The 27,690-nt window shown below is 37.6% G+C and overlaps 1 protein-coding gene across 1 annotated transcript in view; it reads left to right on the top strand.

Moving 5' to 3' along the window:
* The first annotated feature begins 9 nt into the window (after nt 1-9).
* TRIM66 (tripartite motif containing 66) overlaps nt 10-27,690 on the top strand; it is a 33,245-nt gene continuing 5,564 nt past the window's right edge. The window contains exons 1-14 of the mRNA XM_010710922.3: nt 10-113; nt 3,328-3,475; nt 6,288-6,420; nt 7,975-8,091; nt 8,753-8,867; nt 9,707-9,853; nt 9,999-10,116; nt 11,426-12,315; nt 13,082-13,243; nt 21,506-21,772; nt 21,956-22,184; nt 24,642-24,702; nt 25,403-25,577; nt 26,408-26,715. Coding sequence (XP_010709224.1) covers nt 105-113; nt 3,328-3,475; nt 6,288-6,420; nt 7,975-8,091; nt 8,753-8,867; nt 9,707-9,853; nt 9,999-10,116; nt 11,426-12,315; nt 13,082-13,243; nt 21,506-21,772; nt 21,956-22,184; nt 24,642-24,702; nt 25,403-25,577; nt 26,408-26,715 — 2,879 coding nt within the window. The 5' untranslated portion in view covers nt 10-104. The remainder of the gene's footprint in view (nt 114-3,327; nt 3,476-6,287; nt 6,421-7,974; nt 8,092-8,752; nt 8,868-9,706; nt 9,854-9,998; nt 10,117-11,425; nt 12,316-13,081; nt 13,244-21,505; nt 21,773-21,955; nt 22,185-24,641; nt 24,703-25,402; nt 25,578-26,407; nt 26,716-27,690) is intronic.

The following is a 27,690-nucleotide window of genomic DNA, read 5'->3' on the forward strand; positions in this document are numbered from 1 at the left end:
TTAATGTAGGTATTCTTTCCTGCCCAGCGTGCAAACAGACCTGCTTTGCAAGAGATGTAGTTGAAAATTGCTTTCTCAAGGATTTTCCCACTGCAAATTCAGCTATGGCAAAGGTGAGTGAAAACCACGCTGTAGGGTACCTTGGGAGTTGTTAAAGCACTGATACTGTTTGACAAACAGAGCAGATCATTTTGAACAACAGAATCTTATGTTTTGCTTCTGCAGACTGTAAGTACATCACTGCTAGGGATGGACTTCCTGCCTTCATAGTACTCTTCAACCTTATTTGAAGATTGACCTTGACTGTAATAAAAAAAATATACTGATGCTAGTGATGTAGACTGAGTCTGTGACAATTTATTTTTATTGTGTATATTATTATTATAGTTATTGCTTACACATATAATTACTGTTTATATATTATGTATTATCTGGAAGATAATGGATTTCTTGGGTGCCTCATTATCCCCTTTCAGCTCTCAACACAAAGTAAACAGAAACAAAACTATTGGATAAATGGTTACGCTAAGATTACCCACTAGAACCCGTGGAAGATTATCATTTTCTGATTATTTTAATGATAAAAGAAGTCACATTGTATTTCAGTATTTTTGGAGGGAATGGATGTAAAACATAATTGGAATACTTTTTCCATAATATATGGTGGAAGATCTATATTTCCACTCCTCTAAACTTCTGTGGGCGCAGCAACAATTTGTCAATTCTGCCCCATGCAGAAGGCTTCAGACCTCTTTAAGTTATGTGAGTGAGTGACCCATTGATATAGTTGCAAGCAAGTACTGATGAGCTGTACATCTTCCCTGTCAATCATTTCCATGTTTCATTTTCTCCATTTTTAAAATGAAGAGAACATGTAATCTCATCCATGGAGTGCTCTAGGGGAATTCAGAAATCAAGGTGAGCAAAGCGTGTGGTCTACAGATCTAAGTTGCTTGAAGAGTGCCATGTAACTTTAAAGCAGAATGATACATTCACATATTCTCTGAAAAGTGCTAAATTCAGAGGATACTGTTGAATATGTAGAATGACCTTATTGTAATGGGATTTCTTAATTACTATGACTCACTTCATTTACCTTTCAATGAGAGTTGGTGTAGAAAGGAAATCAAATGAGAAAATCTATTATCTAGATTGAATTTTTAGACTTTTGTTAAAAGATTTTTTTTTTTTTTTTTTTTTTTTTCTGTTCTGTAACCCCTTAGGAGTCCTAGAGCAGTTCAGTAAAGCAGAATTCTCACTGGAGCACAGGAATACCCCAGAGGGACTTGAGAAGCTTCCTAATAGTTTTTCGCTTTCTTTCTATTGACATTCATATGACAGAAAGCCTTGCTTACTGTCCTTTAAACACCCTCCTCTTACAACTAGAGCCACATTCTTACTATCTGTGATATCAAGGGGAGAAGCATCAACTCATCCAACTGAAGCACAGCCATCACTTTCTTAACTTACCTGGTGTTCAAATGGGAATCTGTCAAAGCCCATAACAGTGTTTGGGTGCAAGATGCTTTTCAGTGAGTTCTGTTGTTCAAAAATGATAGAATGTGCTACCTACCAGCTGCAGAGATGTCAAAAGTATGCAGTTCAAAGTCTTGCTGATAAGACCATTTCTACGTCATCAAATAACCTAACTCTGGGAGCTGCCTGTGCACCCCCACTGAAGAGAATGATAAAGTTCAAATGAATAATAACAGCTTTTTTTTCGTTCCTCTTGTGGTGAAATAAAACCTTTAAGCCAGTCTTAGTCTCAGAGGTGGATATGGGTGTTCCACTTAATGTTGATACTATGGTTTAACACCAAGAATACCAACACAGAAAGAGCTGTAATTGTTCTTCCCTTAGGATTTCTAAGGTCATCTTCTGAGACACAGCAAAGAGAATATATATATAATTTTAATTCATCAGGGCCTACATGCTGAATGCATGCTGCTATATATGTCTCTTTGTGTTTTCCATCACCTGGAGTCCAATTGTAACAAACCATATTGAAGGTAAGCTGATGGACAACAGAATGGACGCTGTAGGAAATCCCTTTGGCATCTATTTGCTGCTCTAGGAGCTGTGACAGTAGCAGTAATATTCAGGAGCTATGTGTAACTACAGTAGGTATTTTGTAACTGCATACATCGTGTTTGCATCTGATGACAAACTAGTGGCAAAGCTTTTATGCTTTGGTGGTGTAATTACATCACTGTTTTCACTCTGCCCATTAGTACATTAGTGTTAAGAGTTTTCAAATAAGGTATTTTATGCCTTGTGCAAATCCTTTTTAAGTGAAAAGTCATTGCGCTCTTGAAATAACTCCTGAGTTCATTCTGGATGACAAAGGAATCAAATCACCCACTTCAATTACATGCTGCTTTATTCATTTCACCCTTAGGGGCAGTTCCAGACAACATGGCCTATATAACGAAAGGCGTTTCCTACACTGTTGCATCAGTAGAGATGATTGTTAGTTACAAGTTTGGGTTCAGTTGATGTTCCCATGTCTGTCTTACATTTCCATTTCATCACAGTTGATATCAATATGTAAATTGATCTTGGGTTTGGTCAACTCTTCAGAAAGTAGGAAATAAGTTTTATGTTAATAATATGTGGGTATTTCTGTATTATTTTCTAAATTGCATTATTGTTGGCCTGTTCTACAACTGCACTGTATCGTGTCAGTGGTTCATATAACGTTACAACAAATAAACTAATTTTAAGTGAAGTAATGTAAATTTAGAGTAGCATTACTGAAGTAGTTCCAGTTTATATATATAATTTCATATCAGTGAAAATAAGGAAACATCTTCCTGTCTCTATATGCTTACACATATTCATGTGCGTGTGCCAGGTTTGTGTGCTACTGATGTTTTACAGCCATCAGTATAAAAATAGTAAGAGAAAGGGATTACAAATCCCATCAATCATTTTCAAAAGTGACTTCCCATAGCCCTTCTTAAACTGAAATCAGACAAGTCTTATTTTATAGTCTTGTGTCTCTTCTGGTTCACAAGAAACAAATCATTTTGGTGATTTATTCTGACCTTGCGTGTAACGCAGACCCTAGGGTTTTTGCTGAATCGTTCCTGCACTTTTTTATAATCACATCTTACTGTACTGGAGCACAGAAAGACAACCAATGTGATTTAAGAGTTTTGGATCTTAATTTTATTCCATTCCCTTTTGCAACAATAAGCAAATTCCTAAAATCACTGAAATCACACTAATCTAAGAAAGCAAAATAGGAAGCTTACCAATCTAGCTAAGTCTTTTTCTAAAGGCTAATTTGTTATCCTTGTATGTAATCGCACTTTTTGTTCTTAGAGCTGCTCCATGTGTAAAGAGAAGAGACCTGCTCATAGTCTCTGTACGAGCTGCAATAAGTGGCTGTGCAGCACATGTACAGAGGAACACAGGCATGGCAGGAAAACTGGGGACCACGTTCTGTCTGTATCCCTGAAGGGCTGCACAGGTACTGAAAATACACTTGAATATTTATATTTCATCTCATATTGACTAGAAAATGGAACGGTTGCAGGCTGTGTGCCAGAGACATTGTGCTCTGTGTGAGTGAGACTTATAGTGTCAATGAGAGATTATTTGGATTTTCTGTAGCTGTAAGTATCTGAACTTGTCACAGTCAGCGTTCCCTGTTATTTATAAGATTTTAATATTTGTGCTTCATGGAAACAGTCTATTCCGCATATTTTTCAGTCTGTGGAGTGCTGGGCTAGGGTTTGGTGGGCTACCAGACCAGTTGGTCTCGACTCTACAGTATTTCTGTCTTCCTTTGGGTGATTTCTTTAGGGAAACTGCTATAAAGCAATTGTCATGTTTATGAACAAGGTTTGGGAAGGAGAGTGCCAGACAGCAAAAGGCTGTGATTGCTGCAGGGTGTTCCTTTTGTAAGTGAAAAGCATGGTTTATGAATATGGTCAGCGTTTTACTATCAGCAACTACAAATAAAACCCACTGCCACTGTCTCGTCCCTGTACAGTAGAATCTGCAGAGAGCATGGTCATCTCCTGTTGCTGATCATTATTTTCTTGACTTAGAGTCAGTATTGAGGCATATACTAACCTAAACTTACAAAAGCAATTTGTAACCTAAAAGAAGAGTGTTGTAATTCTATGGAATGATTCAAGTTTACACTTTGCTTTCATCTGAAGTTGTTTGTGCTGCCCTATCACACTTCTTTATAAGGAAACAGAACAAGGAAAATACATAGTAGTAGCTCACTACTTACACAAATTATAATGTGACTTTAGAATTTTGCTTAAAGAAGCCTGTACTTCATTATTGCCATAGGTTGAGTTCTTTTAACTCCCAGCTGTTCATGTGAAATACAGTTTGAGGCACTTCACTTGGCACATGATATGCCATTGACAAATAGAATGTGAACAGAAAGTGTAATAATGATAATTATCATAGAACCACCAAGGTTGGAAAAGATCTCCAAGATCATCCAGTCCAACCATCCACCAACATTTCCCCACTAAAGCATATCCTTTAGTACATGGACTAAACTTTTCTTGAACACTTCCAGGGACAAGCACAGATGACATTTAAATGCTGTCTAGGTCTTTTTCTAGAGAATAATGTAAACTGAAGACCCCTAGACCCCCTCAAATACCCCGATTGGATGGATAATAAATTTTTCTTCTTGAGTTGATGGCAAGATCAAAAAAGTAGTTTTGAGGCTCCAAGTGTTTATAATTTCATTTCATGTTGAGTAAGCTTACCCGCTCATGTTGTTGATAAATGATAGTAAGAAAATCTACCTGTGGCTTAGTTGTGGTTTTGTATGTGCTGTAGATGAAAATACAAACTAAAATGTTTTCTCATCTTTGTAATCTTCAATTCTATTCAATTCTAACTTAAGAGTTCTGATCAAGATGTTTGTTCCTAGGAAAAACACAAGCAGGCTTGTGCCCTTGTTTCATGTCAGATTTCTTAGAGTTCAACTCATTTTAAAACTATAGGGTGTAGTTCTGATCTTAGTATAACGTAGGTTGAGAATACCATGACTCATTGGTAGTTCCCAATGGTTTACCACTTGAATCAGGGACTTGCTAGTGGCAGAGGCTCTGGGTCTGTGCTGTAATTCGATTACATTGATTTTTATCCTCAGTTTGCATTTGAGATCTGCTCATCTCTTAAATCTGACACAGAACTGAAAAAACACTAATTCCTCTAGGATTATTACAATTATCCAGAAACTACAAAACTTGCCAGAAAGAAAGAGAAGAAGAAAGAGAAATCATTATATGAAATGGTTATTAAGCTTCATTATACTTCGATCCTTAAGACAGCATCTTGTTATAAGCTGGAGTTTAATAGAAATAACTTGATATTGTGAGATATGTGCATACTCTGCACGTGCTCAACACTTAGAAGGGTTTTATCCAACTTGTACTCAATTTTAGATAAATATTATGGACTTCTTATTTTTCCTTAAATATATAAATATAAAATATATAAACCCCATATGGGTGGAAGAGCATCCACTTTCTTGCTTATCTATTAAATAATAATTAAAATAGAATCAATGTGGTTGTGTTTGTGAATGTAATGCAAGGGATTCTTCTTTGCCATTTTTTAGAGTTTCTTAGCATTCTACTGTGGACTGTGTTCCTTCCTTCCTTCTAAAATAATTCTACCATATCTAGAGTGGAATACGTCCACTTACATGTTCACTGTCCATTCGTAGTCTTCATCAGATTAGTCTTTAGAAAATCATTATAAGGACAGATATTAGTGCTTAATACCAATATCTTTTAGTTTAGTTATGTTCACAATGAACTTAAGTTTATGAAAAACAATTCCACACAGCTTTTTAAAAACAAAAGATTTTCTTGCTTGCACTGTGACTTCAAGTTTCTTTAATGTATTTGCTTTTCTATGTTTTGCAGTGTGGTTTTGTTAATTGATTTGCAAGATCAGCACATTCAAAATCATGAAACAGGTACCCAAAATTGTGAGAGGGATTTAAATATCACGAGAGTTTAGAAGTCTGATTATTAATTCCTGAGTATCTTTGATGTGATCAATTTGTAAGATGTACCAGGAGGAAAAAAAAAAAAACAAACAAACCCAAAACAAAGCACATGCACACACACAGACAAAAATCTCAAACCAAATTCCCGTGCTTCGTATAATCAAATCATTCCAAGATCTGAGTCTTTAGAAATAACATCAAGGTTTATAAATTATTAGTTTGAAACACTTTTGCTGACCTACAATAGCACTTCTGGTCAATGACACCGCTGCTTTATGTTCCCCAGCGACTGAAGAAGAGGCAAATGAATTGCCCTTACTTTGTCCAGTGCACACTCAAGAACCACTCAAGCTGTTCTGTGAGACCTGTGATATCCTTACGTGCAGCAGCTGCCTGCTGAAAGACCATAAGGAGCACAGGTACCAGACATTGCTTCATGTCTTTTGCATGGCTCTATCTAAAAGCATAGCTAATTCAGTTTTAGGACTGTTACATTTGCATTTCCAATCAACTGAAATTTCAGCATAGTCTAGCTTCATAGCCCCAACAAATTCGGTTCTGTTGTCTTTTGCTCAGGGAGCTTAATATGTTGGTTACAGCCCCTATAGAACTCTACAGCAGTTCCTTCCGAATTATTTTATCTTTCAGACACAGTATACAGGAGTATCTTTAAGCACCATCATAGAACCATAGAATCATTAAAGTTGGAAAAGACCTCTAAGATCAAGACCAACTGTCAACCCATGACCAACACACATGAGACTCTAGATAAGAGTTCAACTCCGTCCTTAGCATGGTCCAAATCTGTTATTCAGTTCTGAGGTGTATGAATCATGTAAGAAATACACAGTGACAGGATGACTTTTTGTGAGATGCGCCGTTTTTATGTGGGGTGTTAAATTTGGGATGGCTGTCACAGCGTTTGTGGTAGGAAGGAAGCAGAGGGTTATGTCCAGACAGACATGAAGGCAGCTGCTCTACTAAACTGTCCATCTGAGAAGAATTGACTTGAACATACCTATTTTTTTTTTTGCTTCAGGTATACAACTTCTGCTTTCAAATACAAAAAGCTAAAAATGGATCCCTAGGAATTCTGTTTGGAAAAAGGCAGGAGAAATTTGAGAAGAGCCATGCCTGTGACAGTTAAAATGGATTGTCTGGGTTACAGAGTCAAATTCCCACAATACGTGTACTATAGGCAAAGACACTGGGTAGTGGCCAGAAAAATAAAGAATGACCATATCTGAGTGTTCAGTGCACAGGTTTGGAAGTTCAGGTCCGTGTAAGTCCCCACTAATCAAATCACACATGATAAACTCCTTAATCAACATGGACTGTCAACCTTCAACAATGTAAATAATTAATTTTGGGGCTGGTAAGGAATGCTGTTAAGAACATATTTTAAGATATTTAAAACAAGACCTTCTGGTCATCTACCAGATATATAGAGTGACCTCTTTTTCTTAAATACCTATATGCCTTTGCAGTTATACTATTCTCCCAGGGAAAGAAGAGCAAAAACCAATGTTTAGGCCACATGTCAGCTGTGTTCAGTAAAAAATTCAGAACTAGATTTTATTTTATTTCATTTTTTTTTAGGGAGCAGCTAGAATTGCTCCCTTTTCTTTCACTGTGGGATTCAGATTTTAAAGAGGCAAAACTGATCCTTGTGAGCTGTGCATCTGGCCCAGGTTCCTTAGAAGAGTCTGTGGCTGCAGAGAGAAGCAAGCTCTACCCGAGGAAAATGCAGAGCAGCAGATGAAGTCTAGCAATGGGCAGTTGTACTTAATGGCACAATGCTGCTGTGGTGGCACCAAATGCAAAAGTTGCCTTCTAACCTATTACAATAGCAGGAAATGGAAACAATGCTTTATTTAAGCTTATAAAGGAAAAGGCAAGACATTATCTAGCTTCTCATTAGTATTTTAACAATGGAAATGAACATGCAGTGAAAATTTCCCCTTCCTTTGCAGGTTCAGACATCTTGATGAAGCTTTGCAAAATCAGAGAGCTATCCTGGAAAATGTTGTAGCTAAAGTGGAAGAGAAAAAAAGTGGAATTCAGGTTTCAGCTAAACAGATTGAAGACAGGTAATTGTTTTGCATTTGTTTCAGAAAATGAGTTATGAGTTAAAATACTATTTTCACTGAACACAGATTACCACAATTAAAAGCAGATACTATTTTCTTTTCTTTGAGGATAGGTAAAATGAAGATTTAAACTGTCAAATTTATATTTAAATTATGTCACATTCACAACATTGTAATACAGGATTCCATAGTCCTTATGAGGCACCTGACAGCTAGCTTCAAAGACTTCTTTGTATAATCTACTGTTTCTGACCTAGAATTTGAAATAATAGAAATAGGAATTATTTTAAAAATCATAGGATCATAGAATGGCCTGGGTTGAAAAGGACCACAATGATCCTTATGCTTCAACCCCCCTGCTGTGTGCAGAGTCATCAACCAATAGAAGAGGCTGCCCAGAACCACGTCCAGCCTGGACTTGAATGCCTCCAGGGATTCAAAAATAACTGAATTCTTCAGAAATCTCAAAACAAACTGTGTTTCCAATCAAGGCTACTATAAAATGGGAAGAGAAGAGTGGAAGAACTTAGAGGAAATGGTTCAGCTTTCGTTGGAGTTCTTAGTCAATATTTAGATCAGTCCTTGTAACAAATACCTACAAAGCATTGAATAAATGATATACCAGTTGGCTCATCCAGGGATATGTATCTCTTCCCTGCAGGTTGCTTGAGGTAAAACATTTATACAAAAAAGTAGAAAATCAAATCAAAATGGCCAAGATGGTTTTGATAAATGAAATCAATAAGCGAACAAACATCCTTCTTGAACAACTTGAAGTAAGTGAGTCTATTTTCTTTCATACCTTGGGAAATTAAACTAAATTAAAATTAAATCCCAGAGCCGATGGAAAGAATATAGATTGTGAATGTTATTGTCCCTTTGCTTATGTTTTCAAATACTTTTTTTATTGAAGAATTTTATGTGGAATCAATGGTTGACAAGGATTTACGATTAAGTAGCAAAATGTCTGCTTATCGTGTTAACCACCTTTTATAATGCTGTTATAGAGAAATATGTGCATGATTTGAGTCTTAAAAAAGCATCTTTTGATGTTAATGCTTCATTTGTCTAGCATTACACTTAGCATGTTTAGAAAAGGATCCTCAGGTCTGCTTTCTGTAAAAGATCCTATGGTTTTGACTCTTCAGTTTTTACATGTCCAGTAGAAGCATATGTGGTAGAGGTGCCCTGAGGGTGGTAATAGAGCTGCTGTCTTTGTGGTCCCTGAATCATGAGTTGCTGGAAACTGGAAGAACTTTCTGAGGAAACACTACATGCTTTCCCTCTGTTGGCATTCTTTCGTAGGTCTTCTCTCTTACGTGTTGTAAGAGATGAGGAAGAGCTCCACTGGCAAATTCAGTCTGACTTCTACTCTTCTCTTGTGCTACGTTTTTCAGCTCAGCCAAGGCCAGAATGCTGTAATTTGTTCCTGAAGAAGTCACTTTTCTTCCTGAGTTTGGACACATTTGTTGAATAGGATTTGCTTTATCTCTATGATTAATGATTTAGAGATTCTAAATAAGAGCACATGTGCATTCTGTAACTCCAGTGATTGTGTGCATTATGTTTGCTCGAGGGATGACAACTATCTCCTACTGTTCCACATTATTAACAGAAAATCACAAATGAAAGGAAGCAGAAATTGGAGCAACAACTGCAAGGTCTTGCAGTTTTAAGTACACAGGTTGAACACGTGCAGAACTTCGTCAACTGGGCAGTGTGCAGTAAAAATAGCATCCCATTTCTCTTCAGTAAAGAACTGGTAAGAGCAATACTTATTTTCTCAATAAAGTGAAATTATGCAGCATATGTGAGAAGTGTTTTAAGGATTTAGTGTTTCTCCAATAAAACACTTCTCATGATCTTTTAATTGTTAATAAAATCATAATCCTTTGATTTGTCACCAGATTGTGTTTCAGATCCAGCGCTTATTAGAGACAAATTCTAACACAGACATAGCCCCTCCTCTGAAGATCAGATTCACTTGGGATCCCTCCTACTGGAGTAAGCAACTGTCCAATTTTGGTAAGAACAATATAGTGTTCTTTATAGGCAAGTGCCCAAGGACAGACAAGACACACATGTACTTTCCCTAAAGGAGTCTTCTTCTTTTTTTATTGTGGTTTAGGTTCTACCTGTCACAGCCCTGAAGAAATGCTGTCGTGACCAAAAACTTTCACTCTTTTCCTCTATTAGAAGGCATCATTATTTATAAATATTACCCTATAAACATTGCCTATGAATGTACTCTATAAATGTCATTTTTGTGTCTTAGAAAATCACAATGTAAGAACACAACTACAAATTTAATCAAACCACTGTGAGAATGGATAATTTTTTAATTAGTATTACATAATGTGCAGGATAATTGGCTACCAAACAGCCTTAACTTTTGCCTGATGCATGTGAAATGCAATTTTGTCCCAGCAAGCAACAGCTTTGTAACTATAACACTGTGACCCTGCCAGTCCCATGTGGATCCTTGGTTGAAATGGAGTACTTGCTGAGACAGTGATGCTATTTTCTCTGCCTTACCCAGGGATAGCTATGCTCACACTCTTCGGATCTGTTAGTATCTTAGTGGCCATGGGACTTGAAAAGTGCTTGAGATGCTTACAATTAATGGGCACAAGACAGTTTTAAGACATTGACTATGTAATATTGACAGTATTATTTATATAATGAATGTGCATACTCTCAGCTTGTTTCTCACCAGCTATAAATTTTCCAGGTGCTATTGGTTTTTACAGTAAATTCAGTTTGGAGAGCAGATCAATGGTATAAAGGGTTGCTTCTCGTCCTGTTTTGGGACATTTAAAACTAGAAGAGGTAAAACAGTTGCAAAAGTGTTGTAGGGAATAATTTTCTCTTGGCTAAAAGCACGGAACAGATCAGTTCATAGGTCATTTCTATTTCTAGCTTTCATGATTCTTTCTTACATAACATCAATCTATTTTATTTTTCTCACTTTAAGCCTGAAAGCAGTCATTTCTACCTACACTTATGGATGGGAAAATGTGCTTGTAGTTTAGTGAAGAATGGAAGCATAAGCTATATACATCAGCTAAAATAATGTGAGTTGAGGGTAGTTTTTCAAAGCATTTGCTGGTATTTCAACCATGGACATCAGTAGGAGTTTAGTGTGATTTTAAATCACTGCAAAGTCCTGAAAAAATTAATCTTGAAGGTATATCGAAGGATTGTTTGGTAGGGGATGAGCCCATTTATGTATGAACCAAAGATAAAGGAATGGCTGGCATTTAGAGTTTTTCTTATGTAAATTTGTCAAGATCTTAGGAGAGTAAGTTTGCTGTTATTGTTATTATTTTTGCAGGAGGTTTCACTATGGAAGGGGGACACACTTCACATTCAGATGTCCTCCTGTACGGAAATGTACAAGGATTACAGACACCCTTGTATCATGGGCACTGTTCCCCAGTGTCGCAGCTGGAGCCTGTGAATAGCCAGCCACATCAGTTTCCCCCTGCCGCTCAGTGTCCTATTCCTGTGTGTTGCTCACACTGCCTCAGTGTACCTCACTCAAACAAAGCTCAGCCTTCTCACCAGAACATAAGCCCCCATCAACACTTTCGACAGCCTTCTGAACTGCATCAGCAGCACTTTCCCCTGCAGTACAGCATGCAGCAATGTGACAAAGAGCAAAGGGGTGTTTCCCAGCCTCTGAAGCCAACGCAGTCTGAACGAGAGCAGCAGTCAAGGTCTGAGTCAGAGAATGCATCTGGGAGAATGGGAAAGCACTTACTATCACAGCAGCTGCAACAGACTGTGCCTCTGGGCTACGCTGTTGTATCACATGAGGCTCAGCAGGCTCACACAAGCCATCCACAGCTGTTTCGCTCACAGACTGCTTTGCAGACATCAACTGTGCAAGTGCAGCTTGGCCATCTTCAGAAGATAAAGTCTAACAACGTGCAGCAGCCACCACAGCAGCAGCAGCTGTCACCAGCATCACCACCACCAAGTCAATATGAGAACACTCACAAACAAGTCATGCAGCAAAGCGTGGACATAATGCACCACCAGTTTGAACTGGAGGAGATGAAAAAGGATCTGGAGCTTCTTCTCCAGGCCCAAGGGCAGTCCAGTTTGCAGCTAAACCAAGCCAAGCCACCTCAGCATGTTCAACAGACCATAGTTGGTCAGATAAATTACATAGTGAGACAACCAGCCCCTGTTCAGCAGCAAATTGAAGATGAAAGACAAGTAAGTTTTGAAAGTTCTTTCCTGTTGTTTCTGGTCAATATAAGCTCATAAATGGGGGACACCTTTAAGATTTCATGTAGGTTGAACTTTCTGTTGCCTTATCTATGCTAGTAATCAGCAGAAGCTTTATGCCTCACAGTGATCTGTCCAAAACTTTGTGTAAAATGCTGCATAAATAACCAAGATCCTGAAGATCTGGCTCTCTAAAGAGACAAGGCAAGCAACAGGTGGGAGGATAAAAGCATCATCATTCATGCTTTATATGTAGGTAAACAAAGGACAGAACAATTGAATGACTGACATTTTTATAGCAAAGAAGGAATCCCTGAATCCCTGTCCCAGAGATCCTGCCTTTGAAAAAGGGTCAGTGCTTGATAGTGGGCATCCAAACCGTGTAAGGAAGATAAGGTGACACTATAAGAAGGCTTTGAAACTCATTCAGAAAACAGTGAGAATTGCAGTGGAAGGGTGGTTGAGGTTTCCCATTCTGTAAACTCTGTGGAGTTCCCACCTTGAATGACTAACCTTAGTAACTTACCTGGCTTTTGGAATACCTATGCATTTCAGCAGGTTTATCAATCTTTTTCTATGAATATTTGAGAGAAATATCTCTCTATGTATTCATTTATCTCTCCAGTTAGAGTTTGAATGTCTTTGTTGTGTTAGTCTTTCTAGTTTTTTTGTATTATGTGTGCTGCGTTGATGCAAGTTTGCTACTGTTTTTAACAAGATTTTGAAAACATTAACTCTTAATCTTGATTTATAGGTCTGTGAGAATTCCACTGAACTTGATGCCCAGAAGCCTGTAGTTCCTCTTGACAGAAGCAAAATATCTTCCATGTCTCAATCATTGGATGAAGAAATCAGTGTCAGCAGTCACTCCCCTGAAACAACATTGCAACAATCAACTTTCCATCCAGTCAGAAAGGTATAAAGAACTTTAGAAAATAAACATGTGAATGGGAAAACATAATTTGATATTGAGTATAACATGGCATTGGAATTTGCAATCAAGGTGAAAAAAATTAAAATACAGTAAAAGTTGGCAAATTAACTTGTAAATACTTGAGAGATAGTCATTTGCCTAACCTTGTGTACATCCTCCAGAAATATGTATACACTGTGCTGTAGCCCAGGTAGCAACAAGCCAGTGTTGTTTAGATACAGCTGGCATGACTGCTCAGCATGGACTAGTGAATAAATAGAATATCTGCTTCTTCACAGAGTAAATTCTGTCCACTTCTTGTCTTTAGTGATTTAACTGTCAGGTCTTTCTCATACCATACTAGCAGCAGTTGAATTTGAAAAAGGACTCACAGATTCTGATGAAATCCTGAAAGGCATCCTTAAAAATACTGGAAATAACAAGAATTGTTAGTGGAGATGTGATGTCTAAAAGAGTTATAACAATTCTGTTATACTCTTTGTGTATAAGCAGAAAGCTCATAAATTTCTGTATCTGTAGAATATTTTAGCATATGACATAGCCATCCTTTAATCCCTATACCCACTGCTGGGCATCCCTAGCTTTTGAAGAAGAGGCAAAAGCAAAAACAAAAACAGGATAATTCATCTTTCTCAGTAGATTCTTGCTGGCTTTGAATACCACCAGTGCATTTGAGATGGGTGAACTCCCTTTTGTGTCTCTATAGTTTGTTTAAAGTACTCCAAACTGCACTTCATGTTCTGGTTGCTCAAATCTGTTTGGTATTTCTGTGCATGACTCGTGCCATGTAGAAGTGTTTCATGGATATTTTTTCTTGGAATTTGTGCATGTAATATTGTGGAAGAACATGTCTTTCCATGCTAAACTAACTTCTTTTTTAAAGCTGTCTTGCTTTATTGACCCAATCTATTTATGATCCTTTTGGGAATTGTAGAGAAACAGAAAGGTAATGATAACTGAGGGTATGGAAGCAGCATAGAGATCAGATTTGGAAGCCACAGTGAAATCTGCAACTGCTAACTTAATCCTGTAAATGTGATGGCACTTCTGAATTGGGCTGGTGGCATCACAGTGTTCTGAGATGATGATGTTTTTTGCCTCTGAACTTTCGTATATGGAAGGAAAACTCACTCAGCCTCTGATGACAGAGCTCAGAACTGAGGGAAAGCTATGTACATGGTCTGCAAATGGGCTGCCTTTGCCTTAGGAAATCACTAAAAGAAGATATACTTAAGTTGTAAATAAGACCACGAACTTTTCTTGTAATGCAGACGCACCCTCAAAGTTATTTGTGAAAATAAATGTTAATGGATTAGCTTTCAGAGGCTCTTTCTATACATGCACTTTGAAAAAGCCATCCTTTTCTTCTGGACCTACAATGGAAGATTTCTTCTAGCAGCTGAAATGAGAAGTCAGAAATAGGGAAGAAAATTGAAGTACAAGTACAAGAGACTAATGTAGTCTGATGTGAAAATGAAGGAGAAAAGAAAGGCCATACAGGTTGAGAACGTGGCAAGAAGAGGGTAGACCTAGAAAAAAAATAAGGAAAGTTTTCTACTACTACTGAGAAGTAGGTATTCTTTTGCAGACAACACGGATCTCTAAAGTTTTTACTGGTTTTCTGGTGTATCTGCAAGAAGTGAGGATGCTTGAGAGCTTCAGTACCCCCATTTTTGCTTGTATTTATGTTTTCCAATGAGCTGTTTGGGGTGAGATCATAATATTTTGACAGCTCTGGCAATGGGTGATTAGAAATGATGAAAGGTAGCAACACAGTAAGGAAACTCTTGAAACATGTGTGTCATGAATGCTGCTTAAAGGCATCTGACTGCTTTTGCTGGCAAGAAAAATAAATGGGAGATTGGTTCTTTAAAGAACGAGAGGATGTATCTATTCATTATCATCTGTTTCCATGCTTGTCTTCAGACAAAAAAAAATTCTGTATGGGTGTCTGTGCACTTTCTATACGGCCTATGTTCAGAACATTTCACCTCTTGTGTTCTTGGAGGGCACAGATGGCACTTGGAAAATATGGTAGAGAAAATGTTTAGAGAAACCTTTTGCTACCAGGAGGAGAAGAATTGTATTCTGCCTTTTAAAGAATACCTGGTGTTGGACTTCTTGGCGTCATTTTGCAGTTCTGCTGAACTCTGACACCCTTCACTGTGTGCCGCATTGCTAGTGGACCTTGACTGCTGAGCTTCTTTCTTTAAGGAGAAAGCTGTGTGAACCAGGATGTAGCAAAACTCAGAGTTAACTGTTTGGTGATGTATTTGTTCAGATCTGTAACCGAAAAAAAAAAAGGAAAAAAAATATCTTCCATTAGTCTAGTGATTTTCTTTATTTTGGAGAGGCAAAATATATTAATTAATCACTTGTGTCTGAACTGTGAAACATGCTTACTGTATGCATTTATAATTACGGACTGATGACTAGTTGAATTGTCTGTATATGGGATTGTACTTATGTGTGCCCTGAGTGCTCCTGAGTTCAAAGGTGCTTATTTGAGTTGTTCTGATGAATACTGTTTTCTGCTCCTCGTATTTAAAGCTGATCATTTATAAAATCATTTATAAAGTGGAAAAGCAGTGATGAAACACTTCAGACACTTAAAAAAGTCCTCACGTCTTCACATCTCAGCCTCTGTCAGGGCAAAAATTAAGCATTGCACTACTGAGTGGACTGAATTTTGGCTTTCCATAAGTATAAGGCAGACATTTCTAGTTGGTGTCAGTTAGAAACATTGATATCAAAGCTACTGCTATGTTAATGTTTGCACATAAAACTGGAGCAGAGGCAAGAATAATAAGATATTTTTGGCCTAATTGTGTTTGCAGGAGTAATAAGGGGCATACAGTCCTTGTTTTCCATATCTATACCTAATTGCTATTTTAATGTGATGAGCAAGGGATCTAAAGGCTGTACCCAGTATTTAAAGAAATGTCATAATTACTGTATATCTAAAATAAATTTATAGTTTAAGGCTTAGATAATGCTACAATGTATTCTGTCATTATTGCAGAGCTAGCTGGAGCATTTTCCTCCTTAGACTCTAGAAGCACATCCCTTCCTTTATTTTGGAGCAGAGACATTACTTCTGGGAGAGAAAGATTCCTCACCTTGTCCAGTTGTTGGATTGGATCCTGGGCACATCCTGTCCTGTCCCTGCTCATCCTAAAAACATAATAGGCTTTGGCTCTCATGGCTCCCGTTGGAACACTGGGATCAGGATAGCATTTGTAAAGCTAATGTTTGATTTTGTTCCTCAGCAGCTTTTGAAGATTTCTTCCCTTGTGCTGTTATTTCTCCATTTGCTTAAAATAAATCTCTGAATATGTCAGACACGGTAGTTGTAAATTATTACTGAATAGTGTTATCTGCTCAGTTATAACCATATTCAATAGCAGATGCTTAGGAAAGGGCAGAAGAATCAGACAAGTTTAAGTTGATCGTTGGTTGATACACCACATCAGCTTCTGAAAACCAGCTCTTTAGAGCCTTTCTGAACTGCAGGTTGTACCCAGACAATTGTTTTGCAGCTGTTCATGGACCCCTTCTTTATGAATTTGTCTAATAATTTTTGAGCTCACTTTGTATTGCTGGTCTCAGCATTCTGTGACATGAAATGGGGAAATAATAATAAAAAAATTCCATATCATCTGAGGAACATCCTGAGAGCATTTTGAAAGATAATTCTGTTTTAGTCCAACTGTATGCAACAGTGGCATGTGATGGGCGGCGTGGCACTGGTTCACTGTGGGCTCTCCCTCTGGGACTCAATGTGTGGGGACTTCATGAGCATCTACATGCCAACATCACCATTGCTGCAGGTTTATCAGAAAGAGTGGTTGATCTCAGTCTGTTGTATGTGGCATTCTTGGGTATTCTGCCTTCAGTGCTTTTGTCGTGAATTTATTTATTAAGGACAACTCTTCCATCTTAGGGCAGGGGCTTTACTAATGGTATTTTGATTTTGTGTTTTATTTTTATTATTATTATTTTTTTCTTCAAAAGCAATGTAAAATTTGCGGGAAGGGAAGCCTTAGGGTGCAAGGAGCAGGTTTTATTGTCATTGGTATTGCACTGAACATGCTGTCATTGCTTACTGATCAAAAATAATTACTTAATACCTGACCCTAGAACTTTTTATCTGAACTTATGTGTGGAGTGAGTTTATTGCTGTTTTTTTTCCCCTAATTATTGGCAATTTTAAGGGGATTAGATATGAAATAAATGATTATAGTGGTCCTGCAAATTTCTAGGGTATCACAGTATTTTTTTAATTTAAGGAATTGAGCTGCTTACAGAACAGATATGTTCATGCTTAATGCAATTAAGTACATTTCCCAGAATGTTAATTTAGCAAAACCTTTTGCTTTGACCTGGAAAAAAAGGATAAATAAAACATGATGCTGCTTGCTCCATACAATCTCTTCCTCCTTCCACTTTAAGCCAGCTCCAATTTATTCAGACAAAATATTAAGGAAGCTTTGGATTCTTTTTCTCATAAAAACAGAAAGGAAATCCTTTGGATTCTATTCTGAAGTGGGGAAATAGGAAAAGGAAGCATGTGTACACTGTGTTATCAGTGCCGCTGTATGTGGTGAGTTAAACAACTGGATTGGAGTAGTACATTTGTTTAACCTCCTAGCATAACGAGCTGCCAGGGGGATTGCTCCACTTAATAGCAGCCGTTCATTACTCTGCAAGCATTTGCGGCGTGTTATTTCTCTTATAGCAAAGAGAATTGGCGGTTCCTAGTTTTAGCTTTCTTTATCTGTGACACTTAAATGTCAACAGCCTTGAGATTTTGCCAAAACAATCCTAACAAATCCTAATCCCATTGTTTCAAGGTAAGTATTTGCTTCTCAGAATTCTTCTGTATTAGTGCTGCATGTTTACACTGGACATTTTTAAATGCAAGAGTGATCAAAGAAATATTTGAACTGAACAGTGTATTTATTTTTTGCTCTCTGAAGGCACTTTGCATGTTCTTTACTCTTAACTTTCAGTACCATAGCTATGGAATTTGTGATAGGAAGCATTTTGGGGTGGTGATGCAACTGCCATTATATTATAAGGATCATCAGACCAAAATTAATTATGAAACAATGAGAATTTTACTTATAACGTCACAGATGTAGTTGGATGTGCCAGGCTGTACATTAAAATGTCAAAAGTTTCAAAATTAACCTACAGCTGAAGCCACCATCTACTCAAGAGCATAATTAATGCTTGTTGTTGTTCAAAGGGTGTGATCTAAAAGCAATAGAGCTTTTATAAAACAGAGATCAATTCTTTCTTTAAAGGCATCCCGTCTGCAAAAACTAGCTGAACTGTCAAGGGAGAAGAGAAATTTTTGCTAATGGCAAAAGAAATGATTATTTTAGGGAGTGAATTAATAGGTTATTAATGAGCCTTGTTCCCAGTGCATTGTTCACTTCACACTTGACAGCAGCTCCATGGATCAGGATGGAATGTGTCTGTTCTTAACTGTGAGTTTTAATATTTTGCACTGAAAGATCATAATGTTGCTTCATCATTAAGAAAACTACAAAATTAACTTTTGCCCCAAGGGAAAGACAGATGGCAGTTTGATGGCCTCATTATTCTTTTTTCCTTTTTAACAAGAGTACGGTTTTGTATTAGCTTATATAATCCGAAGAGATCTCTTAAGAAACTGATGCTAGCTAGAAGAGTAAAAAATATATAGCCATACAATGCAATTAATTTTCAACTTTCTAACAATATTTGCTGTAATAAAATTTTAGGTGTATATCTATTTCTTTTTCCTTCAGTAGTAGACCCAATGGTTGCTCCCAGTAAGTAAACTTGGTTCTCTGAGGCCAGATATAATCCTACTTATGTAATAGAGCTAACATTTTACCCCCAGCTTTTACAGTTATGCATAGGCAGATCATCACAGGTTGAGGCCTTGATATGTAACACGTGATGGCACAATTTTATAATACAATTAAAGGACAATGTGTGTAATGATTAGAAGAAGTGAGCAGCCACAAGGTCTCCACTGAATGTGCTGTACAGCTTTGGGTGATGTTCTTACCACACGTGCACCCAGCATGCCCATTCCTAATGGAGCACATCATTAGGTACTTCCTATGGAAGCCCAATTCTTTGGAGAATCAAGCTAAATTTAACTGCCTCTCAAGGAATTAAGTAGTGCCCACTGTGGACTTTGAAATAAGGGGAAAAGGCAAGGCTGATTACAGTCCCTCTGTTCATTTCAAGCAGGAATTCTGTTTCTTATTTGTTTATTTTCTGTATGTGATTTAAGCACAATTCACTTATTTATTTTACCATCTGAAAAAGCCATGTGATAAAGAGTGATGGAATGAAAAGCAGTATACGTGTTCTCTGGGGCATTCTTGATACCACATTTGCCACTCCATGTGCAGGAGCCTGTCAAACAAATTATGGCATGAACTGAACACTTACGGTATTTGTGGTCATCTTTATGTGTCACCATTAAGACTGGGTTCTAAACCTCTGCAATAGAGGAATGGGAGACAAGGAAAGTGGTGCCTCCATCAATGCATTTCCTGTTATGCTGTGTTCTATCTTTTTATTCTAATGTGAGGTAGGAAGAACACGTTTCACTAAATCTTGCTGGTTCCAAGATTTTTTCTAGTCCAGAAATCTTAGATTTGGGAAAGTGACCTCAAGAGGAAGGTGTCTAATACCCTGGCTGTGGAGACCCAGTAATATCTGCGGTGCCTAACACATGGAAAAAGCCCCTCCAGAACTGCTAAAAATAGCCTTACTACTTACATTTGATGGTAAAATGGCACAGACCTTCACCAACACTGCAGGAGAACTGACTTTTTTTGTCTCAAATGGAGGCCACTTAGTCTCACTGAGTATGATCCCAAATCTGTGGTCAGTGCTGTAGTATTTATTGCAAATTGAGGAAAAGGAAATAAAATTACCTCCTTAAATGAAAGTTGATGTCCGTGGGCGGAATGTTGTCTTAGCATAGGTGATATGCATTGCGGGCAGAGAGGTTTGAGACTGATGCCTTTGGCACTATGTAGGATTTACACAGGCACATCTGACAGACCAGTATGCCTATATGTCTATACTGTATTTACCACTGCCAGATTGATGGACAAAGTGAAAATCCAAACTGGATTAACAGTTGAGAAAAATGCTAATTAAATCTAGGAAATGGGTCTCAAATTCAATTCTAAGTCATAGGCCCCAAGCAGAAAAATCAGTATAAAAATGACAACTCTAATTCACATGCAATCAGAAAATTTCTTTTTGTCTTGATTTATTTTGTAATAAGTACTACTTACTGTATTGTAGTCAAAAAAAGGATTTATTCAGTCGATTATCAAGGGTAATGAAACACCAATGAACTATGGAAAACTGCATATTGAAATGACACAGATCTGCATAATTCTTAAGGCTGCTTGTATTTGCTTCATATGGATGCTAGCAGAGACCCGATTTCAGTTCAGCCACGTGTTCTTGGATGTAAGGCAGCTTAGGAAAGTCACGTAGATGAGTGGATTTGCTTTGTTTTGCATAGCAGAATTTCTGACAGTGACAAATCACGAGACATTAGCATGTGCATTTTGCTAAAAATGTCATTGTAGAGGCTTCAGTAAATAGGCTATTCCACTTCTTTTGCAGCCACACTTGTAGATCCTTTTCCTTCTTATGATATTTAAAGGGCAAGTATCTTAAGTTTAAATGGGACAGATTTACTACAATAAAGTATTTAGCATCGTAAAGTAACAAGTTTCATCCACTTAATGTCAGATCTGAATCTTATTTCTTCTAAATCTTCATTCTAAGTAAAATTATCTGACAGTTTCTGAATAAAATGATGAAATTTCTGGTCAGAATTTATTTCTCCAGGTGTGACTTACTGGAAGTTAGTAGGGTTGACATCAAAGATAGTCGTAAGTATAATATTCTCCATGCTTAGATTTCCCCTTCGTTGTAGGTAGTTAAAAATCTGAATCCCTTGGAGTGATCAAAGAATGGCAATTTTTGTAAATCACAGAAGAATAACCTAGGCACCTCCTTTTCTAGTTTTCAGTTTCAATAGGGGTACTGTGAAGCTTCTGGAAACGCTATTGGATTACGATAGATACTCTCGTGACCTTATGACTCAACTGCTTCTTTAACAATAGCAGAGTGTCTAAGCCATGACAGAAACAGCAGTATTTTGCTTCTAAAACCTGGTTAACAAACTGTTTTTATTTCCTTTCCCAGCCTTCAGCATCATTAGGTGTGGGCTTTTCAAACGATTTAGAAATGGAACTACCTTCAAGATTATCGAGGTCAGTCGACCCACAGGTGCAAGGCATAGCCACTGTGGCACTTGGCCCATCCCCAAGCACCCGCTGCGACTGTGATACTCCACCAGAGCCAGTGCCCAGCTACAGTTTGGCACTGGGAAGAGCTTCAGTTGAGCTGAACCCTGGGGTTTCTACTGCCCTCACACCAGGTGATGCACATCAGGGGAGCGCAAAGTGCAAGGTAGGAATCACTCAAACTCCTCTACTGAAATGAAATCCATTTTCATTGATAGCACACGTTGTAGTTAGTCATGTAAAAACAGCTGTTCAGTAAGTATGGTTTTCTTCTGGTACTTAAAGACTGATTTCGTGTTATTTTTATTAAGAAAATTAGTAATTACGTTTAATATTTTTTCCTCTGAAGCTGGAAAATGAAGACTTCAATTCTGTGGATCATCATCCAGAAAACAGCTTGGCTACAGCTGGGCAAGATGTAGTGAGTGAATTAAGTCTTTCTATGCAAAACGTTCTGGAAGAACCTATTAATCTTTCGGTCAAAAAATCTCAGCGTTGTACTTCTCCTTCTGAACTGCTCAGCAACAATTCTCTTCTTCCTGTGAATGCCAGGATAAGATCACTTACAAATGAAGAAGGTACCAGGCTTTTCATTGTTTCATTTAGGTTTGGGGTTTTTCTTTCTTGTTACTGTGCATTACAAGCATTGCAAAGCAGTTTGCATATTAATGTACTTTCATAAATGTGCTTCCCCAGCAAGCTTCAATTATCAAGTACTTAATCCAATGGAAATGCATTTGATCTCATTTGTGGAGAAAAACTTGAAAATTATATGCCTTGAATCTGTAACATCCTTCAGCTCTGAGCCAGAAACGTGTGCATCTGTGTGAAGTACCTGGAGTATTAGTTCTCTGAGAAACACTCCCATTAATGAGACCTGCAGTTATGACTATTGAAGAGCTGATTTGGAGAGTCCAAATTCAATTAAAAAAAAAAATTACTTCCGAAATGTGATGTGCCTTCTGCTAAGTTCTTCACGTCAGTAGCAGAGCAAATTTTTGTGAGGTTAATATATTACACAGTATGTGCTTTTGCTTGGCTCTGTCTACTGTGGAACATTCCCTTCAGCCAAGGCCTATTTCTTTAGTCTTAATAGGGAATTAGACCTTATTTAACTCTTTACATGGGCAAATTGCCAGCATCCTTGTGCTGCACTGTACAGCCTCATTCCTGCAAACTCTAAAAGTCAATGGAACTATTCATGCAAGCAAGGGATTTCGGGATCAAGCTGCTATTCTGTGACTTATGCCAATATTTGGCTGCATTTCCCTGTAAAAGATGAATTAATATTTCTGTCTCCATGCTGTATTTTTATTCAGAGAATCCTAATTAGTACAAAGAAGACGTAGTTCAGTGAGCCAAGTAGATGAGTTGGTCTTCTCTTAGATGTACTATGCCAAATTGAGACAATTATGCCACAATCAGTTGTGTGAGTAGCAAGGATCATCTGTGCCCCTAAAAAGCTGTGCCTCAGTCAGGCTTAAGTCTTTTGGAGATGAGCAGTTGTGTAGTGTCTGGGCTCTGCAGTTACTGTGCAGCTCAGGGCTGAACGCAATGTTACAGCTGAGGCCTCTGGGGCACTGAGCAAACCAGCTCCTGTGTTTTACATTCCTCACTACAGGTAGTGGGCAGCGTTTGCCATTTTTCTGCGGCTTCATTACATGATTAACTTGCATGTAGTGAATAGTACGACATTAACCCTTAGTTATTTCTACAAAACAGTTCTCATTTCAGTCAGTTATTTTCCTATGTTAATTCATTCACCTTCCTTCATACATGTGGTACTTGGTGTTGTCTCAGTTCATTCCTGCTGACTTAGGAGGTTTTTCCACGATGTATTAAGATAATTTTTGACTTTTTAATGTTCTCCAAAGTGCTTGCAACTCTTCTGGGTTGATGTCTTTCTCAAATTTTTATAAGTACGCTTCCTCATAAGCCAAGTAGCTGATGGAAAAGTTGATTAATACTGGGACTCTGGCACCGTCCTCTTTTTTGACAAAGGGCAGCAAGAGCTTCAGACCAGTATGCAGTCATGCTTAGTAATTCTTTCCAGATCCTCATCTACTGAATTTCAACTTAGCAACAGTTGTAGGTGAATGACATGAAATACACTTCTACTTGTTAGTCTTGTTTTGTTCCCAAATGACTGAGAACAGTGATAGAGTATCATGAAGGTACATTGCTCTTATGCAACAGGATAGGGACCATAGACTCCAGCTACATTTCCTTTAAAAAAGAGTATTTTGGTAGCACTAACTTGTCTCTGGATAGACATATTTATTTTCTTGTTAATATTATCCATGTCAAAATCGTAACAAAGTTCTTATGGGTGATGTCAATATACAAGATGCTATTCAAGAGCATCTGTTAGAGCATTCATCCCTGCCCCTATTCTATCCGTGCCCCTATTCCATCTCTCCAAAGTTGTTTCATTGCCTGTGCCTGGTGTTGATCAAGAGTTGTGGTTATTTACATGCTTATATAATGGATAGTTTTGAATTAATATGTTTTTACGTTACGTACCCTGGATGCTATAAAGGATCATACAATATAGCTTTCGTCCTCAAGAGAGTCAGAATTTCATTCCTGTTTTTGAGTAACTGGAATTATCCAGAAGCTTCTAAGCATGGAACAGGAGACTGCAAAGACTTCCTGAGCCTTAGACTGTGGGTCTGCTTTTGTCAAGTGAAGGCTGTATAGCAAAAAGGATTACTCATATGTTCCCTGTGTATGGATGTGTGCAGTGTGTCTGTATATGTCTATAATTCCAAGGGAATGTAACCAATTCAGCAAAATGTTTTGGAAAGGCTCCTCATATGCAGTACAGAAGTTGTAGTTAAGGCAAAGACAAAGAATGTTCCCCAGAATAGAAAATAGCACATGCATTTAATATACATACTGATGAACTGATCACATAATTCACTTATGTTATCATATTAAACACCAGTCAGAAGTACATGAATATTAAAGTATGTTCTACCCAAATCTGTCTCTGATATTATAAATATTTTATTTTTTCTTCTTTTCTGTTCCAGATTCCAGTAACTGTGAAAAGGAACATTTTGAAATGGTTATGAAAAGCAATCAGAATGTCAGGTAGCAGTCTTTTTTTATACAACAGCACTAGTCATGGAATTTTATTCACGTATTTAGAAAATTTCTCTTATTTAATGCTAATGGAAAAGTTTTTTTAAGAAGAATGCAAGGCTCCTTATAAATAATACTAATAATTCTGAAAGTTATGGAGTATTCTCTTAAACTTGAAAACTATGGCTTAAAAGAAGTGATGTGTTCACGCATGCCTATTATTCTCTTGTGATTTTCAGAGTATATAAATGAAAACATTTGTCATTTGAACAACTGTAAACTGTTTAGTCCAATTTAAAGCCAAAAAAGTAAATTGGGAACAGGATTAATATTACGTTGGGAATTTTAATAAGTTTTGTTTTTGTCTATTGCTTTGCTAATATCTTAAGGTTGAGTGTTATGCTGAGTTCTTATTTGAAAAGTATCGAACATGACTTGGGTTGTATGCCAGTGTATATGGGGAAAGGGCAGAAGGTACTGATGCATTTGCACACATGATTAAATGAAAGTGTTTGCACTCTGATTTTATAAAGAACTGGCATTTAAAAATCGTTTTAACCAGTTAACCCTTTAGTCAACTTTTAGCCACCAGTGCCACAGTTAATGAAGGAAAAAGAGAAGAACAGTACACGAAAAATGTTGAAAATGAGTAGGGAAGAGAATTTTGTGGAATGTGATTGAATGTAACCATATGTTATTTTAATGGTAGTGCTTGCCCTAGAGAGCCAAGGATCCCCTATGTGAGACTGGAACGTCTGAAAATATGTGTATCGGAATCTGGCGAGCTACCAGTTTTTAAGCTCCAGCCACAGGACAGTGGGCAGGAGGGCAATTTTCTTCTAATAATTGAGCATGGGACCCGGTCTTCAAGTATGGCTATAAAAGTGAGTGGGATTGCTTGAAGTTTTACCTGCTTTCTCCCCGTTGTCTTGCTGACTTATAGTATTCAGAGTTCCTGAAAGTCATTATACACTTAACACAGGTTTCTTGATTCATTTCATTCTTAATACGTCTGTGATGGGCTGAAGTAAGAGGATGCAGCTGTTGTTTGCTGTGTAGCTTCCTGTTACTTCCATTTCTGAGAAGTCCATCTCTGAGATCAGATAGCTGTAGCATTTTTGTGTTCTGACAGCCTAGATTGACTGTCAAATTGCAAACATAGGATAAATAGCTTGAAACTGAGCTGAATTCTTGTTCAGGCATCGCAACATGAGTGATAGGAACCAATTCCAGAAATAACAGTGTTATAGATTTTTGAAAGCTTAATATTCTGTCACTTCCCCAGTGTCTTAAAAGTGAACTTCTTTCCGCAGAAGGAAACTGGAATTTATACTGGGAAGAAAAAAATATTTTCTTGGTTTTTTTTTTCCAGTTTCTTCCTGTAAAAATTGCACCTGCACCTGTATAATGTGCAGTTTCCATGAAGAGCAAATAAAGTCATCAAAAATACTGTATCTGGTATTCATGATGAGAGATCTGTACATCTCTGTCTGTGCTATAACACAATGGTATGTAAAGGAAATGACTTGACCTGGCCGACCACTGGCCAGTACTGAGCTGAGCATAGGCCTGCCAAACCCCGGTGTCCTCTGCAGAAGAGTTCACTGTAGAGAAATTTTTTTTTCTTTTTTTTTTTCTGCAGATTACTGCTGCTGTTCTATATGTTCTGTATGAAATTGATGATTGTGTTATCTCAGATTTTTCTTTATTCAAGATAAATAAAGGTGGTTCACCTGAAGGACTGAAATCCAAAGAGGAGAACACAGATGACAGAAAATTTCTCATAACCCAGACTGCAGGACAAATAAAATCTGCTCCTGCAGATATTCCATCTGTCGATCAGAAGCTCACCAATGGTACCTCCATCATGAAGAAATCTCCAGTTACTCAGGAAGTGAATACAATTGAGAATGAAGACTTCTGTGCTGTGTGTCTTAATGGAGGAGAACTGCTGTGCTGTGATCATTGCCCCAAGGTCTTCCATCTCTCCTGCCATGTTCCAGCCTTACTCAGTTTTCCAGTGTGAGTACATGTGATGTTTTGCTAATGTTGTAAATTTGTAATGTGTTTGTAAATGCTTTCTGGTTATTTCCTTGGGGTAGAATGTAACCTTAGGGACATATGTGTCAGCCAAGTAGGAGGGTAACTGCATCTCTTTCTTACTTTTTAAATTATTTTCTTAGAATTGGAAGAATCATCTTACTAGATGAAACATTAACAACTATTCCAAGCCATGCGTGCTTTCTATAAAGTTAGCTGGCCACTATGATGAAGGAGATAGCAGACCTAGAGCTTTAAAAACATTGTTAGATCTTACTGGAGAAAAATAAAATTCTAACTTTCATGCCACATCTGTTGTGTAGACGTCAGCTCTTCCCTGCGTGAGCAAAGGCAATCATTGACCTCCTTCTTGTTCAGTTTTCCAGCCAGACTTAGGGGAAATTTGGGATTGATGGAGTTTTTGTGGCAGTGTTTATTTAGAACATAGATTTCTGAAGAATTATAGTCCTTAGCGACTTCACGTAGACAAATTGTGACAATGATACAGACTTAGTTACATGTCCACATACCAAACTTCAGAAGTAATATACATTACTGGTGTTGTGTCATTCTGAAGTCAGCTACAAATCATTTTTAGGTGGATCCAAAGACTACTTTGTGCTAAGGCCAAATAACAGTCTCTGCTGTGCAAATACCTTGTGGGATATTACTTTGGAGACTGTAGTTTGTTCTATCTGTTCAGAAAGCAGTAAGTTCCATGTCTTGGCTTTTCCCTCTTTTCTGTAAGAGCTGAATCATCACTAACCTCTCATTTTAAAGCACTGAAAAAAAGTTTTCCTTGTAAAATAAGCTTCCTACACAAATTTTAATTTCTAATGAAGTATATTACTCTTGCTAACTAAATTTATGTATTCATAGTTCTGTAATAGACATATGTCTGGTTCTGATGTTGCAGAAATCTGGCATTCTCCTCATGATATTCTTCAAGGGGTTTCT

This window comes from Meleagris gallopavo, chromosome 5 (genome assembly GCF_000146605.3).
Source record: "Meleagris gallopavo isolate NT-WF06-2002-E0010 breed Aviagen turkey brand Nicholas breeding stock chromosome 5, Turkey_5.1, whole genome shotgun sequence".
In the NCBI taxonomy this organism is placed as follows: domain Eukaryota; kingdom Metazoa; phylum Chordata; class Aves; order Galliformes; family Phasianidae; genus Meleagris; species Meleagris gallopavo.